We start from the raw sequence: 20,457 nt of genomic DNA on the forward strand, positions 1-20,457 counted from the left end.
AAGGATTTCAATAAAGAAGAAAGAAAAAGTAAAACAAAACAAAAATGCAATCTTAACTGTCACACATACTTAAATTGACCAGATATTTTCCCTTTCTCCCAGTTTCTTTGTTTGATTTGGGTTCGGGGTGTTTTTTGAAGAAATTATTTAGTGCTTTTAACATATTTTCAATTATCACACAATAATCCTTTATACATAGGAAAAGGCTATCAGTGGGAATCAAGGCTAATAAGAGGAACTAAAACCATAGGGATCAAATGAATGCAGTGTACTAAGACTTCATTAGGTGGTAGAAAAGTGGGCAAAATGCTCAATGTAAATGTGGTGGGTGACATTTAGTCAAATAGAATCACAATCATGCACAATGACATTATCAATGATAGTATCTAAGGATATTCAGTCTGGAAAAAATGCAAATCAAATAGATGAAAATGCTCTTTCTAAAACTAAATGTTTAAAGGAGGGTATTTCTGGTAGAGACGTGATGCCACAAGAAAGGAAGCTACAACTCCATGGTGACTTGTTGACTAAAGAATAGAGAGCCATTTGTTTACTCTGATCAGGGATGGAGCTGGGGTTAGAACCTGGTCAAGGATTTGCCAAGATCCCAGTTCTGAGGTATCACATTCATTGAAAAGCTCAAAGGACACAGGGATTTTCTGGTTCAAATATAACACTATGTCATGAGCAATTGTGGTTGTATATCATCTCTTTAGTTATCTTTGAAATCCTAAAAGAATGAGGTGCTAAAATTTAAAAAAAAGTAATCTAAACCTTTAAAGCTCCAAAAATGCTCATTTTTGAAAGAAAAAAATATTCACACTTAGGAATATAATTTTCCTATAACTGGGGAAATTATGACTATTGTTCTTCTGAGGTCAGTTCATTCAGAAATAAGACAGGTTTTCTCATCCAAACTATAAATTAAAGCAAAACCGGAAAGAGAAAAATCTAAATTAACTGGGAAAAGGGTCATACTGAATATTTAACTAACATAAATTATCCTCCCCATCCCCAATCTTTATCGAAGTTTCTAAGGACTATCCACTTAAATAGATGTACTTCCATTCATTTTTATGCTGACTTCTAGTATAACCAAAGCCCAAGGCTTTGGAAAAAAATAAAAAGATGAACGAAGACTAGTTAATGTAGGAACTAAACAATCCAAAGCCCTGAACAACATCCAGTTCCTGTGTTAGGTTGTGTAAATTGTACTAACGATGCCTGGGCTGCAAGAATGGTACTTATTTAGAACACCTTGTGAAAACTTACTTTATAAAGTTAAAGAAATTTTAATTTTTCTAAAGGAGTAACAATAGCAAGCTTAGCGAATCACTCTGATTCAACTCTAACATGCCCACAGACTGTAACTTATTATTTAGCCAGGTATACAATACAGTGTTTATGTTTTACAGTGATTTTATTTAAATAATTAGAAGAAATCAATCGCTGTTCATAATGAAAATAAATCTGGCAATTTGCTTACAATCTCACATTTGAAAATAAGTAAAAAATTATGTGCAAACACATAAAGGCAAATTTACCATTTTCATTAGAAAAAACTTCTGAGGGGGAGAGGAGAGTAATGCCTAAGAAACACTGAGGTCTGTTGGGGAACTTTTTCATTTAAAGATTTTATGATAGAAAAATAAGTCATCTAATTCTGAGGAAATCAGATTCTAAATGAGAACATCTTCCATTAATTTATCATAATTCATTCTCAAAATTACCAGCATGGATAAGTTAAATAGTGATAAATTAAATGCCTGCAATGTATCATAACAGTAATTTTAATATTCTAACCATTTCATGAGATTGAGCTAAATGTTCTGTCCAGTTACTTTATAACTGGCCATACCTGTGTGATTGCCTGCTTCAACCCCAGATTTCTTCTGGGGCTGAAGGGGAAAAAGAATCTATCTTATTGATTATTGAAGACAACACAATTTATAAAGCAAAACTGTCCCCATTTGGTTTCTAATGAGTTATCTAGTGGTTCTCGCAGTTACTCTGATGTGAAAATCCATAGTGGGACTGCTTGAAGGAAGAAGCAAAAAGGCAATTCATATTTGCTTCCAGGTTGCTGAGCAGGTGATTCGTTGTAGAGATTGAGGAGTCAGATTTGTATTTTCTTTCCCTCTACTTTTTGGAACAAAGTATTACTGTCCACACACACAGCAGTGTTCTTCTTCAACTTCCAGTTTTCACTGAGTCAGCTCCACTTGGTGTGGTGGATCTGGGGCCCTTTGTTGCCATGATGCGTTAGCTGGCCAGAGAGAAGGGGGTTTCTCACCCGCCACAGCATTAGGCTGTGCCCCAGAGGAGGGGAGAGGAAAGCTACCCTCCATCCTCTGGGGACCAGAGCCATTATCACTGGATGGTGGAACACAGCAGCCGTACCCTGTACCCACACACATCTGGGGCTCCTTCCTCCACAATGTCGGTTGCGCTGACCCTATACAATAAAAAAAGAAAGTAATTTTAGAATTCACATTATTTACAATCTCCAGCAAGATATATCTTAATAGTACTGGTTGGAGAATAGACCTGAAATGTGGCACAAAATGAACCTATTCCTGAACCATTCAAGACCCAATTCTTTAAAAATTACAATACTTTTGGTTGGTTGAGATGATTCAAAGGACTATGCTACCTGACATTGCTCTTGCATTTTCCCTGTGTATTTCCTCGCTCCCTATCTGGACCAGAAGTGACTTGAGACCAGAGCTCAGGCTTTGAACGCACTTGCATTCCTATCCCCTCGCATGGTGCTCTACCCTCTCGTGGTGCTTCCCACTGGACCTGCACCAGCTGATGGTGGCTGAGGTCAATGACTATGGCTCTATGGGTCCACCACTGGCATAGCCTGTGTTTTTAATAGGTTTTCCAGGAGCAGAGAAGAGATTCACAAAGACCCCATCTTGATTTATGAGACAGCTGGACATGTTATTAGGAGATGGTTGTATGAATGGCATGCAGAGAATGGCTCAAGCTGTTTGCAATAGAGTGACCCAAAAGAGAAATATTCTCATCTATTCCTGAGTACTCAGCCGAGTCCTTAGCTCTTTCCTGGGTTTAACCATATATGGTCAAATCTTTGTGCTATTGGTTAACTTATAAAATTATAATATATGTGCCTCTAGAGTGGATTATCTTTATAACAAAGAATTATGTATTTTTAGCTCTTCAAAAAAAAAGTAGAATGTAACTATATATAAGGTATTCCATTACTTTATAATAATGCTACTAACAACAACAAAATCAAAGCAACTTTTGAAAATGGTGAATGTTTTCATTACCAGGTAACAACACTGAGAACAGTACATGTAACACTATAATATTTACCATAATTTTAATTGTCAATTCCTAAGTGTACCTTAATATCCAGGGTGTTCCTCTGGGTATTATGAAGTAAAGTTCAACTGAATTGGGTTCCATGGCAACATATGTATGAGAGGTAAGTTTAGAGTAAGTTTTAAAAATAAGAAGCCCATGTTCTCTCTACAAGGAAATCTGAGGAGGAGAGTATGGTAATAAGCATATTTGTGAAGGACAAATATCAGAAAATGTAAGTGCAGTTAAAACGCTAGCAGAGGAACTGTTTTTGTTGGCTCAAAGTTTCTCTGCACCTTTCTCAAAGCGTATGATACAAAGTATATTCAACCTTGTTCTGAGTTATGAAACAGAACTTTGATATCTGAGACTGAAACCCCAGAAGTTCATCATAATACAACTCTTGTCAAAGGCATTATGTCAACGCGTATCTAACTCCATTTCTACCTGAGGCGGGTTGAGTTCCAAAGCAGCCTGAGGACCTGGATTGATTTGTGGCCCCTCTCCCAGTGGCTTGGATGGACTTCCTAGATGTCCAGGCTTGTAGCTGAAGGCTAGCCCTGGTAAGACTTGAATACTCCCCGTTCCCTGGGAGAGCCCCCTGATCAACCTAAACGTACAGGAACCTTTCCTTCTAGAACATGGAACACATTTTCTTAGATCCATTGACAATGTCACTGAAACTATACCAACAACTACCAATATAAACCCAAACCCCAAGAATGGCCTTAAAATCCAACCTAACTCAGAATGAGTCAACTCATTGTGCACTTGCTCAAAGTGACCTAGCGGACTGCTATGTGACCAGAGTTTTGAGAACATGGTAACCTCACATCTGGAAAAGGGAATCCAGCCCAAATATCTTTCTCTGAAGCTCAATGGCATTCCAATACAGCCAGCTGCTCACGTAGCTTATCCAATTTAACTCTTGTTTCTGGGCTTAAATGACACTTTTTACATTCAGAAAAAAAAAGTCAGAATGAAGGTAAAGATAACCATTCACCATGCTCCAGGGAGAAAAACTGGCCAACATCTGCTGCCTGGCCATCCTGGGGGACCACAGGTTGATTCCCATCCCTGAGATTCTGGTGTTCCTTTAGAACCACAAACTGCAGAGAATAAAAGGGAGGGAGAGAGAGAACATCATTATAATTCATAAATTATCTCAGCATACATGAAATCAGAGGCTATGGCTTCTCATGTTCATACCATGAAAGTTGAAAGCTGAAAGAAAGGTCCTGTCAAATTTATTTATCTGGCTAATTAATGAGAAGTTTAGTTCAATTTGGAACTTGATGTTACTCTCTATTAAAGCAACCAGGCCCTATTAATATCTTTACTGAACAATTTATCCTAATTCCAGAATCCCAAGTTTTGGGTCATGCTTTACTTTAATCAACCCAAGAATCCATAAGTGTTCTAAGCATTGTCAATAGGCCAGAAAAATAATATCCTATCTGATAAAGAGGGAATATGCTAATTGACGCTCACGCCATCGAAAGATGGTGGCACCCACAGCCAATAAGGAGGAAATATGCTAATTGACCGCCACACCCTCAAATATGGCAGCATCACAAGATGGGCCTGGCTGCTCTGTGCCTCCCTCTGGAGTCCCCCAGTCCCCTCAGCCCCCCAGCCGCCCAGGGCCGGCCCAAGGTGCAGGTAAGCCTCAGATGGCAGCTGCCCAGCTGCTCAGGGCCGCCTGAGGCTCAGGTAACCAGGCCCAGCCGAGGCTTGCACTGCCAGCAGTGGCAGCAGCAGAGGTGTGATGGGGTGTTACCTTCCTCTGATCGCCAGGTTGCCTCCTGCCCCTGAGGGCTCCTGGACTGTGAGAGGGGGCAGGCTGGGCTGAGGGACCCCCCCTCCTCCAGTGCATGAATTTTCATGCACCGGGCCTCTAGACTCCTATAAGATGTGCTCCAACTTTTCAAATGTGTGTGTGCAGTTAATAAAATTCATTTAAATATGCTGCCAAGTTCTGAGTAATGGGAGTCATGCATGGGTAGTAATAACTAATAGTGCAATTACTATTTGCAGGAATCCACCAAATGCTTTTACATGGTTGAACAGTGTGGGAACCAGAATTCTAAAAGGCAGACACAGAAAATAACATTTCTCTTTGGGCAACAAAATGATTATTTTTGTTCTTATTTGTATTATCAACAATTGATGTGGCATTTGCAATGGGGGCTGACCAGAGTTCACTGGTTCACATTCACACCTCATACACTGAATATTAAAATAGATCGATGATAAAAGGAAAGAAGGGAAGTGACCTCAGGCCCCAGAATAAAGGATGCAGTTTGGCAAAGTCCTTCCTTACCGATTAGTGACTCAGAGGAGGGCCTGCCCAAGGTTTTGGCTAATCGAGCTCCATTTGTTCAGAAATGAGCCCTACATGAAGAAACCCATAACCCGTAAATACAAGGAGGAAAAGGGAATGGAAAAACCTTGCTCAGGTTTTGAGAAAAGTGTAGAAAGGAATGATGAGTGGAGTTGAGTCGGGAGAGAAATGTTGATCATGGAAGAGTGGATCCCCTGAACACGTGTTTTTATTCTCTTGTTTCCCACAACACTAATCCCTCTCCTCTTCATGAATGGACTCCCTGAAGCAACATTTTGCAAAATCAATATGTGACCCACTGTTTATGGGGGCATGCCCATTATTTCTGGCTGCAGTCAAAACTCAGCCGTCTGCACTGCAAAATTTCCAACCACATGTCTCTCTGTGAGCAGAACACAGGTCTCTGAATCCTGGGCTGAGATATGGATGGCAGCTGACAGAACCAGATTTGTTTCTGCAGCTGCTCCTCCTAGTTTGTGTGCTCAGCTCAGTGCCGCTCTCATTGATGTCTGGTGAGGGGGACTGAGCTTGGGAGCCCCAGTCCACCAACCAACAAGCTGCTCATGACAACAGCAAGTGTTTTTGATTTCTTAAAAGAATACACACAGATTGTGTCTCTTTCTCTCCCATGATTTAAGTCAGATGAATTAAACTTCCTACTCAAAACCTGAATGAAATACCATATAGACTGTCAAGCACAATTTGTGGACTTAGAAGTCCTAAGGCCTCAAAGAACTGAGGATGTTCTATAGCTAAGTGCACCCAGAATCACACACTTATGGAATCTCTAGAGACAGAGGAATCTTAGAGCGCATCCGATCCAAACCCCTTGGTGTCCTGAAGAGGAGGCAGGGGTTACGTGACCTGCTGAAAATTAGACCTCTATTTGCTGCGAGGGTAAGTAAGGCTAGAACTCACATTTCTAATTGAATTTCTATACTCAGGCTCAACCACAAAATCAGTACACGCTGGATGATAGTATAGGCAGGGCAGATGATCACTTATCAGTCAAAAGCTATCCCCTGGGAATGCCCTGGAGGTGGAGGCTGGGAAACGGGCAAAGTGATATGGGAAGGACTCCGAAGTGTGCCTTTGCCTCTCCATAAGCTCTCCTAATAAACGTTTCCCTGTTTGCCCACAGGTTTCAATCCCCTAGGGACCTGCCATATATTCCAGCCTCTTCCACAATCTATCCCACCGATAACACCAACAGCACACAGTGAGCCAGTCAAATCATCTCTGACAGGTTTCTGGGAACAAAAATAACAAGTTTCAAACGTTTAGCCTGTCTCAAGTCTGCCCTCTAGTGTTCTACGATCAATGACTGAAGTGAGTAATCCGCGAAGCATTTTGAACTTGAATACATAGGGTTGCCAGATAAAAAAAATAGGACACCTGGTTAAATTTGAATTTAAATTTGAACCTTCAGTATTAGTATGAATTGAACTAGGTGTGCCGTATTTTTTATTTGCTAAACCTGGCAACTATTTTGCTGCCGAAGTTCAAGGATTTGAAATGTTTGTGAGAAAAGAAATAGGCAGGCAATTAGGAGAATAACCTTGGGTTTTTAAGACATCCATCTGAAGAGGGACACCTAAAATGGGAAAGACTTTTCATATATACATCAAAATCTATGTTATAGGAAAAAACTACATGATTTAAAAAAAAGATTCCATAAGTTTCTTGTACAATTAAAGTATGGCACTATTGTAGCCTGTTGGATTACTTTACTTTAGAACAGAGTCTCTTCCCCGCCTCCCCACCCCGCCCAGTTATTGTGGTGTTGGCTATAATATTAACACCCGCTGGAAGCTAGATCAGCTTCCAGTCTCTCTGAACTCAGAAGAACGAGAAAAAATGAGCTGGGATTAATATAGAGCCAATTTCTTGCTTCATGCACTTTGGTCACATACCCAAGGTTGGGGGCCAGAGGACATCCCAGCCTCTCCGTCTACAGGCCTAGCACTCACATCTCTGTTCGACTCTTCGTAAGGGTTTTTTGGATTTTTCAATAGCAGCTTCTGAGTCCTGCAATCAAACCAAAATGTGAGACCATCTCAACACAACACAAAACAGTAGCCCGCTCAGTGATGATCAGGGACAACTATGCTTGCTACTGCAATTTAGGTACTTAAAATGCATGGGGGAGATGAAATATTAAGAAAAATAGAAAGACAACTTTGGATTTTTAAGGCCTTACTTTCTGGAGAACTTTCCAGATGATGTTTCACTTTTTCCAAGGTGCTGTGAGATTGGTGGTGGGGGGGGGGGGTGGTGGTGGCATAAAATGGAAGTGGGAGGGAGCCATGAATTTATTCACAGACTTCTCTATTGAATACTAACTACATCCCAGGCACTGTCCTAGGACTGGGGATATAGCAACCCCACAACAACAACAAAAAATCTCTACCGTAACGGATTTACACCTTGGTGGGGAGGAGGGCAGTCTATGGAAATAGTATCACAGCAATCGTGAGACACACACTACATCAGCTCCATTTTATAAGTGAAGCCAGTGGGGCCGAAGACAGAGTGACCACCCAAGACTCACTGCAAACCAGGGCAGCCCAGGGCTCCTTCCACTGGCTCACTGTGGCCTCCTGCTCACAGGCATTACAGGCAAGAACACGGGGAGTGGAGGCCCAGAGCATGTCGCAATATAGTTGCCAAGCCAGGAAATAGACTAGGCCTCCTACCTCCAAATTCAGTTTTATAAATAGTTATTTGGCTGGAAAAAAATTAGCGCTGAGTCTATACAATGCATGGTGTCAGGCACTGGAGGGAGATCTAGCACTAAGGGGAGATCCAGCGGCCTCCCAAGGGGGAGAGACGGGTGTATAATGTACGGAGCAGCCGTAGAGTGAAGGCAAGGGAGGAAATGCAGTGGTGAAGACCACCAGCCAGCCTCGGGAGTCCAAACAGCACTGTCGGCTTGGGTCTGCAGCAGCCTAATTCGGTGGAGGAGGGCATCCCTGTGTCCAACAGGCCTGCCTGGGCGTCTGAGCAAGGGCAACAGGAAGGTAGGCGCTGCTATGAAAGCCCCATCTCAGAAGCTGGGAATTTGCTGTAACGATGCTTCCGGGAAATGGGGTGGGGTAATTGTAATCAAAGGCATTAAGAAAAACATTGAAGCAAGTGGCTAACATAATCGATTCCAAAGTGACAGGAGTTATAGTTTGTGACAGAATGCTTCCTATTGTTTCAAGAAACCTAGGTTTATGAAGTAATAATTCAATACTTCAAAAATTATTTAGTTTCCCAAACAACCTTTTGAGAGATATACAAGACCAATAGTATCAAACAATCTAGACAAGACAGGCAAGGACTGATACAAAGTAAGGAATAACTGACTCTTCAAAGAAAGTCACTTAGTGTGTCTAACTTCAAACCTCCAAGCTAGAGCCCTGGCCAGGTAGCTCAGTTGGTTCAGTTAGTTAGAGCATCATCCCAATACACCAAGGTTATGGGTTTGATCCCCGGTCAGGGCACATACAAGAATGAACCACTTAATGCATAAATAAGTGGAACAACAAATATCTCTCTCTCTCTCTCTCTCTCTCTCTCTCTCTCTCTCTCTCTCTCTAATTAAATAAATAAATAACTCAAAGCCAGAGCTATATTTATTGGCATATCTTACTGACATGGCAATATGTAGACTGGCAGATCTAATTTGATCTTATCAGAATCGATACAGCTACTGTACAAATGAAGTCAAGAACATAGCTGAAAATTTGTGGTGGGGTCAGCGGTTCCACTGGCCAGAACTGCTCGGTAAGTAACCATATCTTTGTTCAGGAAAAAAACTTCACAACTCTGGATGCATTTCAACAAAAAGGAAAGAAAAATAAAAGACTTCTGATAAGTTTTCTTTTTGAAGGAGTAGTCCTTATCACTTTTTTGATTTTAGGTACCCAGGGGTCAGAGGCTAAAGACATTCTTAAAGTCTCCAGTCATCTTTCAGTTGAGCTGGTCTTTGAATCCTAAGTAAGAAAAGCCAGCGATCTGCCCCTGGCTTTCAATCCAGAGCTCTGAAGCACATCAACGGAACATAAAACATACTTACTATGCCACAGCACATAGAATAAGAAAAATTATTTGATAATCATGGCACACATAACCTTAAGTTTCTTGCTCCCAATTTTGTCTACAATATTATTTGCCAAGCATCTATTTTTCTTCTGGCATTCTGTCCAATGGGATGAAACACTGCTTATTCAATATTCTTCCCACAGACATTTGAGATCATGTTTGAATACCAGAATACAATGGTTACTGATGGACCACTGGATTAAAAATTCCAGCCGTGCCTGAGAATCTTGTGTCTTGAACTAGAAAAGGGTTTGGAACATGTGACTCTTTGGGGGAAGGTTATAGTTCATGGAAAAACATAATAATAACAACAGATAGGTCTTAAATGCCAGACCTACAATCAATGCTTTATTTAGATTAACTCAATCCCACAGTAACTCTCATGTACTATTCTTGTTCCCATTTTATAGCAAAGGAAATTAATGAATATAAAGATTAAATAACATGCCTGATGTTATTTAAAGTTTTTTTTAATTGATTTTTAGAGAGAGAGAAAAGGAGAGGGAGAGAAGAGAGAGAAACATTGATGTGAGAGTGAAACATCACTTGGCTGCCTCCACAACCCAGGCACATGGCCCAATGGGGAATCCAACTGGCAACCCTGCGGTGCATGGGACGATGCCCAACCAACTGAGCCACACGGGCTCCTAATGTTAATTCAACATGAACTAGGAATTGAACCTGTACTGTGTGATTCTAGAGCCCATGTTCTTAACCACTGCACTAGGATATAGCAGGATCTCAGACAAACATATCTTGAATATGTTGAGTTCTCCATAATACAAGACAGTTGACACCCACGTGGTTGTGTAGTACCAGTGAGTGTGGTTGGAGTTTTATTGGCAGATGGTGGTATGTATTCCATACGTTCCCAGAAATTGGGACCTGTTAGTTAAATGGGGATTAGGTTTTTCGGCCATAAAATGATGCGATCGAATTCGATGACTCCATAAAGTTCCCTTCAGCCCCAAAGTGTTAACAACTCAGTGATTTGGTACAGCACAAACGTAACAGAACATAAAACGTTTCTCAGTGTTGAGGGTCATGGAGGGAGGATGATGTCCTACTTTTTAGGAAAATGGAACGTCAGCAGTGTGATGCCTACTCCTTCATCCCAACGTAGTGTCAATTTTTAAAAACGAAATGTGCAAAAATGGTTTCACAGCTTTTAACTTTTAACTTGAAATGATTGAAAACACAAAATCCAAGGACCAAAACCTTCCTCCCGAGTCGGGGAAGATACTGATTTGCTGGAACAAAAGCGAGTGCTTTGTGGGAAATCAACTCAATGGAAGACAGCCACGAAAGAAAGCAGCTATGCAGGCGTGAGGGGGAAGCAGGTACAAGGGGAAAACGTGGGTACAAAACCGCCTCATTAATCAGCAGCCCCAGGCACTACGCAGGCGTGTGGACAAGGCCTGGAGTGGAAGAAGGAAAAGGAAAACCGCTGCCGTCTGGGAGCTGGGAACTCCTGCCCCCTGTGCCACTGTCCTTCGCTGTGACCCCGTTTGGAGTGCAGAAGGGTGTGGTCGTCCCTCTCAGGGAGGCAGGCGTCCCCCGGGAGGGGCTGTGAGGCTGAAAGTGCGGACGGACGGACCAAAGGCTCACCTGTAGTAGTGGGCGCCCCACAGCCCCAGCAGCAGCAGCAGGACCAGCACCACCACGCAGACGGCCACCACCGTGATGTCCCGCTGCCGCCCGCGGCCCGCGTGGCGCAGCTCCCACCATTTCAAGTCCCGGTGCTGACAGCGCTCCCCGACGAAGCCCACGACACAGCTGTGACAACACACACACAGTGGTCAGCTGGAAGCCCCGGCCCCAAACGCTTCTGTGCTTCAGACTCCATACCCAGCTGTCTTCTCAGCCTCTGCATTTCCAGACGCAGCTTTTCGGACGCATCTGGGAAATCCATCAGGGGTCAGCCCCACGCCCCCTGCTTCTCACGTCCATGCTGCGTGGACTGCCCCTTTCGTCCGTTTGCCCGGGGATCGGCGGGGGATTTCCCACACTGTCTCCACCCGGCATCGCAGGTCATTGATTAGAGATCAATTACTCTTAGGCGAAAATCCTGAGGCGCTGCCTTTAAGACCAACACAAAGCAACTTTGCCCTAAGCGCCAAGCCGAGTTTTCCTACAAATGTTTGGCCGGGTTGCAATGAAATCTAAATTCGGAGGCAGGAAGCATGTGAAAGCAGTCCTTCGCCTGAGCCCAGGCTACACAGTAATGTGAACAAGAAAGCTCAGCCTCGTCTACGGAGGAAACCTTTTCTTTTCCATCACCGCAGGCCCCAGAGAAAAGCTCTCGGTGGCGAGACCCCAGCGTTTGCCTACTTTCTTCAAAGGGGAGAGATGAAATGGAGGGGAAAAGAGGCATCACCGAAAACCTCCTGCTAGTTCACCAGAGAAAAACTTTCTAGAATTAACCACCAGCGACCAACACGCTGAACCTCCGGATGCAAGTAAGTGAAACAATGCTGCCATCTACTGGGAGTGAGTGCTTCCAGAAACTGGGCACCTTGCGGAGAAAGGCAGTTTTATTTTGCTTTGTTTTATTCTTCCTCACGAGAGCATAAACTTAAAAAAAGATCCTATTAAATACTTTGTGATGCTCACTTGGTAGGAATGTCTTCCCCTTGACCCTGGACCAGCTATCTATCTATTCATGCAGCCACCTTATTCCAAAAGGACGTGACGGAATGAAAACAGAGAACTGATACCAGACCCCATGGTAGAAAGGGGCCGCATGGAAAAAGACATTAGACAGAGCCCCAGAATATCTTGATTCTGCCCTAGCTCTACCTGGAGTTGGTCATAGGAGCTTTGGTGAGTCACTTTCAGAGATAGGAGGGAAGGGATCTAGCATTTGTTAAGCACCTTATGTGTTTGACACTGTGCTGGACACTTTTGCTTATTTTTGATGGCTTGTTCCCATTTTACAGATGAGGAAAGTGAGGCTCTAAATGGGGTTAAGTAATTTGGGCCAGGTCACTCAGCTAGTGAATGGCAGGTTCCATTCAAATGGTTGATTTCAAAGCCTATGTTCTTCCTCCTATATAAGCCATATGCACCTCTGAAAGCTACTCTAGAACTGGCCAGGCAAGAGACAGCAGGATCTGAGTGTAGGAAGCATAAAGGACTATGAAGTGATTCCAGGCTTTCCTGGAATCTGTTTTAATTCCAGCTATCTTTGGTTATAGACATTAAGTAGCAATGCCTAGCACACACTTTTAATATGAATGGGCCACACCTCGAGTTCTCGCAGAGATTTTAAGGTCTCAAGGAATATACCGAGGATTATACATTTCATCAGATGGAGAAATGTAGGAGGCCATGACGGGCTGCAGTAGCCGAGCCTCTGTGAGCCGAATAGGACCCAGAGCAGTGAGTCAGCATTCCACAGGTTCACCAGGGTGGGCCACACACCACTGGTTCTTTGGGTTATTGAGGTCTTCTCTTAAACCAAACAAAAGATTCCCTGGCCAAATAAGTTTCAATTTCTATGGTCAAATAATTTCAAGAAATTCTAGACTAAGTGAAGGCCAACCACGCTTTTTCACACCTGTGTTGTACCGTCAATCAAGACTTGGAGGCTAGAGTATCAGCATTTTTCAAAAGGATTTGACCACGGGACCCTTAGTTCATGAAACATTTCACAGTGCCAGTGCGGGGCACTGGTCTGAAGAAGACCTTCCTGAAGGGCGTGGGTTGGTTCAAAGCCTAATCAGAATAAATGAGGATCATTTCTAAGCTCAGGAGGTTTGGAGTCCTCTGAGGATCTCCAGTCCCGGGATGCGTGGAGGAAGCCCCTGGCATGGAGACTCCAGTCCTCACATCCCTGCACCCTGGGCAGCCGGGGGTCCCTGTCTTGCACGCAAGGAAAGAGCACTCTTTATAAGCCTGCTCGCAGCGCTGGGAGCACTATGCGGAAGGCTGACCATGAAGTGTTTCTAATAAAAGGTGGACTGGAGTGCTCCCAAGAGATGTGTTATTATGGAATTTAAAACATACAAGGTGAGGTCACCGGGCAGGAAGAGGGAAGGGTTGAATGTTTGATTAAACCACAGTTTAATTAAATGTAGAATTCAAAAGCAAAGTTACTGTTATGATCCAAATTAATGGGAATTCTTGTTATAGTTTCAATATTGATTTTGATGAAAGGTCCTCAAATATGATTTGGTCCTTTTATAACAACACATGTTTAAAACATTATCAGAGGAATATGATATTCTCATCAGGATTTAATGGCAGGAAGAAAAGCAATGTGTTAGAGTTTATAAGCCATTTAATTAATTGACACTACCAGGTCCAGATGAACATAATATATTAATTGCAATGCCCAACTCTTCCGTACTGTTCATATTATCATAAAGTCTTCTAAAAAGGACCTAATAACCTAGAACATTTGTTTTCATAATTTTATTATTTGGGATGATAAGAAACCACGAACAAGTAAAAACTACTTGATTTTATTATCAAAATCAAGAATAACTAGCACTAGCTTTATCTTAGGTTAGAAAATTATAGCATGTAAATATGAGTATTGAAACAGATTTTTATTAGAATTGAGTTATTTTTGCTAATAATCATGAGCATTTTCCATTATTTTTGTCAGGCTGACATGACTTATAATGTAAGGCATCCACTTTGTCCCAGAATGAATATAACTTAATTCTTCTAATAATTTAGACTATGTTTCTGCTCATTACCACTGATAAATAGTAAAAGCCTTGCCTGGTCAGTGTTGCTCAGTGGTTGAGCATCGACCTATGAACCAGGAGGTTATGGTTCAATTCCCAGTCAGGGCACATGCCTGGGGTTTTGGGTTTGATCCCCAGTAGGGGGCATGCAGGAAGCAGCCTATCAATAATTCTCTCTCATTGATGTTTCTATCTCTCTCTCCCTCTCCTTTCCTCTCTGAAATCAATAAAAATTTTTTTTAAAATAATAAAAGCCTTTAAACTTATAGCACCTATTCGTGAGAATCAGAATATTTTATCACTCCTTCCTCAGGCACAGAGAAAATTATCAGTGAGTCAAAAGTCTAGCATTAAGACGCCTACTTATTTTTCAGAATCCACGAATTCCCTCATATTGCCTTCAAAACATGGAAATAACAAAAAGTAGAAGTGATGTGGAACTAGACATTGTGAGTGTCGCTTTATGAAAGGCCCCAAGGGCCAGGCTCGCTGATGAGTGCGCAGGGGGCCCAGGGTCACAGGGCTGCAGGCTGACACTGCCCACTGTGAAACCGTCAGGGACAAAGGGAGCACACAGCCATCGTGACTGCATCCCGCAGTTGTCATGAAACAACAACAGTGCAAACATCAATTATTAGGAAATTAAGAAAAGAAGTATATATTTCAGTTTTGAGAATGGAAGGCAAGAAGGTCAGTGTGAATATATACAACACTTTCGTCACTTCAAAAACACACCATGGACGCTCTCCGCATATGTGGCAGCAAATAAATCAACACTGTAAGCAATTCTCCCACAAACCTATGTTTTGCAACCAAAACGAGAAGTTTAATTCCCAGACTGTACCAGTAGCAATATCAAGTTATTTAAGTAAAGGGAAAATCACCCAATTCCTTAAATGTATATGTAGCACAGGCATCTGTGGGGGGTGGGGGGGGGTGATATGCAAGGAGAATGCAATGCACACACAATGTATAGACGCAGATTTACCTATGTTTCCCTGAGGAAAACCCAATTATAGAAAACGCTCCTCACTGTAAATGTTGTAAGTCAGCGTGAAGCGATGGGTTGCCGTAGCACATCTCTGGGACATCAGAAAGGCAGTTGCACTTACTTGCATGCGTAGCGGTCCACGGCTTCAATGTACATACACATGCCGCCGTGGAGGCAGTACCCGGCGTGAGATGGGGGGCATTCTGAGTAAACATTTCTCACAGAATAGCGCCCATCCTCTTTGAGCTGAGAGGGTGGAGTCGAGTCTAGAAGAATCAAAGATTCTACTTTTATTTTCTGAAGCTATAAGCATCCTTCAGGTACAAGTATCCACTTCCCACTACGAAAGACCTACATCAATCAGTGCCTGCTTTCGCTAACCCAAAGGAAACCCAAAGAGGACTTTCACTTTTAGGAGCAAATACGAAAAGCAAAAATAGCATTCAGTGTTTTGCATGAGCCCTTAGCGAGGCAGAGGCACCCCAGCAGCGAGAGGGCCATGCTCCTCCCCCAGGAACCACACTGAGCATCTCAGCATCAAGCTGCCATAGTCTTGAACTGTCTGTGAGCATCAGTGCTTCGTCTCCCTTTATTCTGTGCACCTGTTAGCAAGGTGTGTTCTAAGGTATCAGAAAAGCCTACAAGCTCCTGAGGATGTGACTGGACATAATTAAATGTATTAGGTATGATTTTGGTAGGTTATTATTATTATTTTTATTATTATTATTATTATTATTATTATTATTATTGGTCTTGGAATGCTCAAAACTTTTTCTATATAAAATTAACTAGAGGCATGGTGCACAAAATTTGTGCACGGGTATGGTCCTTAGGCCTGACCTGCGATCAGGGCCATCTTCCCCGGCTGCTGGCAGCCGGCCTGCTCCTGCCGCCACCCACCCCGGGTTCCCCATTTGCCATCGGGGGAAGGGACCAAGAGGTTGGCCAGGAGGCCCCAATCAATCGGGCGATCAGGGCCTGAGGGCTGGGGGCAGCTCCTGCATTGAGCGTCTGCCCCCTGGTGGTCAGTGCTCGTCATAGTGACCGGTTGTTCTCCCATTTGGTCGATTTGCATATTAGCCTTTTATTATATAGGATTTATTATATAGGATGGTAGTAATTGCTCTTTCACTTTGCTTCATTTTAGCTTTTGAATGTTAGGGGAAACCTAGGTCAGTATCAGGAATTAGTTTCTGTGAACTATTTGTGATACAGTGCCTTTCAGTGACAGTGGAACTATCAAAGCAACAATAGTTTCACTTTCCTAACCAGACTTTCTGCTATTCGCCATGAAGAGGCCCATTCTTTCTTTAGGTTCAGTATTTTTTGACATAAAGCATATTGGAAGCAAATAAGAGAATGGTCAAGCCTAAGACACCGAATGAATGCAGAGTCACTGATCTCATTATAAAAGCACATCTGTCATCCACAAACACACACATGTGAAATGACAACTAGCTTTAAGAGGGTCTCGCTGAACCACAGTATCTATTTATGGCTTATAAATCACCCACCAATACACAGTCCATTACCCCTGCTATCCTGGGAGTCTCAAAAATTTCTCCCATGCAATGATTTCTTCTAAAAACTATTTAACTTTCAGTGGGGGAACCTCAAAGACAAGACTAGTCCCGTTGAGAGAAAAGAAATGTTACCATACATAGGAAATGCCAAAGTGGTGAAGTCCTTTCACTGAATGGTTCACTGCTCTTTAAAAGGAAAACATTAGGGTGTGTAGCTGACTATGTAAATATTAGCAATCTCCCAATACCTTTAAGAAGAGCAAATTATTTGAGAAAATAATTTGTTAGAAAAAAACAGACACCCAAGCAAGCGCAGGACTTTCCTTTATTAGGATGCATTCTGCTTGCAGAGCGGAGCTGGATAAATAGCTGGCGGGATAACTAGTAAAGGGGGTGAGTCTGATCCTGGCCTCCAGAGCTCCAAGGCCAGTCCCCTGCTGGGGTGCTGATGGTGAGAAGAGGCTGGGTTATGGGGAGAGGGGTCAGGAAGCAGGAGTTGACTATTATGAACATTAAAAAAAAAAAAGGAAGAAAAAAGAGCTGGAATTCTAATTCAGATAAAGAAATACTGACTTTTTAAAGTAAAATTTAAAAATCCTTGAAAGTGACTAAAAATGCTAAAGGTTTAGACATCCTCCCCAATCTGCCCAGCCCTGTGGTTTCCCCAGCAGCCTGAGAAATTGACATCACAAACCAGGGCATTCGCTGCATAGTTAAAGAGAGCCACCTGTGTTGCCACCTTTACTGAACTGTGAGTAATAAAGACGGATTTATTCCAGATGCTATCAAAATTAAAAAACAGGCCACTGTGCATTCTCAAGCCCAGCGTCAACCTAATCAGGGGAGCAAACCGGATAGCCTGATGGAACCAAATGGTTTCTGGAATCTCAAATGCAAATACACTGGGGTACAGAATTTTCCCAAATCAAGTCCCTCCCCTTAGATCTAGATAACCCACCAACCTACCGGGGCAAATCCGCTGGGGTTCAGACAGGCTGCTGGCACACAGGCAGGTGTAGTTTCCCTCTGTGTTTGTACAGGTGGAGTTTCCCCCACAGGTGTGCACGCCCAGCTGGCACTCATCAATATCTGCCGGGAAAGGGGGAGTAGGGAAAAGTGGGGTGTGGAGGAGGAAAGAGGGTCAGGCAATGGGAAAACCCAACATTCAAGGAGAGTATCTTCGAGTTTGATCATGCTGCATGTTGCTGGATCCAAAATGTTTCATCATGAACGCTGGGAGAGAGAGGAGCAGGGTCGCTGGACTGCAAGCCCGTTCAGGGAAACGTCTACATAAGGCTGGCGTTTTCCTACTGCTTGGAAGGAAGGGGAACTTCCCAACACAAGAGCTCAGTGGGCAAGTTGGAGATTGGGAAGTGACCTCTAGACAAACGTTTAGAAGTTCAGCTCACACCAAAGAAAACATTGTTGCCTTTTTCACATAAACATAAACTAAGCCATCACTTTCTGTCCCAGCTGCCCACCTTCTCCTTTCTCAGTTACCACCTAAGGCGTAGGCCCCTCCTCTCTATAAGAAGAGCTTGACCACATCCCCTGCATCCTGCCCTCTCTGCTCCACCCCTAAACACCAGTGCCAGGCTAATCTTCCTGAACCCCATCTCCCATCACTGCACCACTTGATTCCAATGCTGCCGGTGCCCCCTGCTGCCTAGGGCTGCGCTGCCCAGTATGGTAGCCATTGCCATGGGGGAGTGCTGGACACCCGGACCACAGCCAGTCCACGTGGGGCTGTGCGTGTAAAACACACGCAAGATTCTGAAGACTTAATACCCAAATGAGAAAGAACGTAAAATTACCTTAATAATTTTTGTATTGATTATATATTAAAATGTTAATATAATCGCTTCTCAGCCTTTTGGCTAAGGTCAAGTGTAGTATCTGTTCTTATCAGTTTAAAATGTTAATATTTTGGATATATTGGAATAAATAAAATATATTTTAAATTAATCTCACCTGTTTATTTTTACTTTTTCTAATGTGGCTACTAGAAAATTTTAAATTATATATGTGACTGACAGTATATTGCTATTGACAGTGCTGGTCTAGAGAAATAAAACCCCAATGACTAACCCTCAGATTCTCGTCTTCCACAAATGTAACCCAATGCACTGGTTACGTACTGAATTGCATCCCCCAAAATTCACATGTTGAATCCTAAGTCCCATGGTGACTGTATTTGGAGAAAGGGCCTATAAGGAAGTAATTAAGGTTAAATGAGGTCATAAGAATGGGGCCCTATTCAATAGGATTGGTGTCATTATAAGAGGAAGAGGCATCAGATATCTCTCTCTCGCGCTTTCTTTCTTTCTCTCTCTCTTTCTCCCTCTCTTCCTCCCTCCCTCCCTCTCTACATGAGCCACAGAGACCAGAGAGAGTCCTCACCAAGAACTGAATGAGCTGGCACCTTGATCTGGGACATCTAGCCTGCAGAACTGTGAGAAAATAAACATCTTGTTTAGGCCGCCCAGTCTGTACAGCAGACAAGGACACTACCTTAACCAGCCTTGGTTTCTGCTTTCTCTCGCATACAACCTACAGGCAGTGCTCAGTGAGGCTACTTTCTACCCCTTCACGTTTCTGCCTAGTAAAAATTTACGCTTGCAAAGTAATCCTTCCTCTATGAAGCCTTCACCCAAACCTCCAACAGGCATTTCTCCCAGTTCTGAACTTCCGCTGCAGTTTTCACTGCTCTTATGATGCTGACTCTCTTCACCACTTACCACAGCTGTGTTTCTCTTAGATCACATTCTCCTTGCAGCAAGGACTGCCTTTATCACCTTGGTATTCCCCTCACTTCCTAGTGCTGTGCGGTTGTACTAATGGAGGCCAATTAAATATCTGTCCCATTGGACCCCTATCCTGAATGGCTCAAAGTAAGTCTTTAAAAAACTGACTTCCTCTTGCTATTTCTATGAACTATCTCCCTGAGACTGAAAGAGCTTTTGCAAGAAGCAAAAACAAAGATAGACTTGCGGCCAAGAAGCACAGCTACTCTTTACAATAAGAGTAACAACTCTTTTATATAGCACTGTATCTATATCTATATCTATACATATCTATATCTGTATCTATATCTATATCTGAATCTGTATCTATATCTATATCTATATCTGTATCTATATCTATATCTATAGCTATAGCTGTATCTGTATCTATATCTATATCTATATCTATATCTATATCTATATCTATATCTATATCTATATCTATATCTGGAGAGGGAGGGAAGGAGGAGATGGAAGATGAGAGGGAGAGGGAGAGGGTAGGAGCCAGCTCACTGCTTCTGTGGGGCAGGCTGGGCCCTTCCTTTCTCTTCAAAGTAAATTAAATATACAGCCTGTTTGTCTGAATTATCTATGAGCCTGTTTAATTAGAGCAGTGACATTTTCCTGACTGACAGCCAAATATGTGCTTAAAATGGCACTTACAGATGTCTGTGAACTCCACAAAACTAATCTGATA

The 20,457-nt window shown here is 42.6% G+C and overlaps 1 protein-coding gene across 1 annotated transcript in view; it reads right to left on the reverse strand.

The window, feature by feature from the left end:
• Nucleotides 1-1,277: 1,277 nt before the first annotated feature.
• Nucleotides 1,278-20,457, reverse strand: part of EGF (epidermal growth factor) — a 95,614-nt gene continuing 76,434 nt past the window's right edge. Inside the window, exons 19-24 of the mRNA XM_080682838.1 lie at nucleotides 17,944-18,066; nucleotides 15,576-15,720; nucleotides 11,375-11,542; nucleotides 7,591-7,705; nucleotides 4,337-4,442; nucleotides 1,278-2,455 (exon numbers count right to left, since the gene is read on the reverse strand). Of these exons, the coding sequence (XP_080538964.1) occupies nucleotides 2,205-2,455; nucleotides 4,337-4,442; nucleotides 7,591-7,705; nucleotides 11,375-11,542; nucleotides 15,576-15,720; nucleotides 17,944-18,066 (908 nt within the window). The 3' untranslated portion in view covers nucleotides 1,278-2,204. The remainder of the gene's footprint in view (nucleotides 2,456-4,336; nucleotides 4,443-7,590; nucleotides 7,706-11,374; nucleotides 11,543-15,575; nucleotides 15,721-17,943; nucleotides 18,067-20,457) is intronic.

Source organism: Plecotus auritus, assembly GCF_963455305.1.
Source record: "Plecotus auritus genome assembly, chromosome: 1".
NCBI classification, from domain to species: Eukaryota; Metazoa; Chordata; class Mammalia; order Chiroptera; family Vespertilionidae; genus Plecotus; species Plecotus auritus.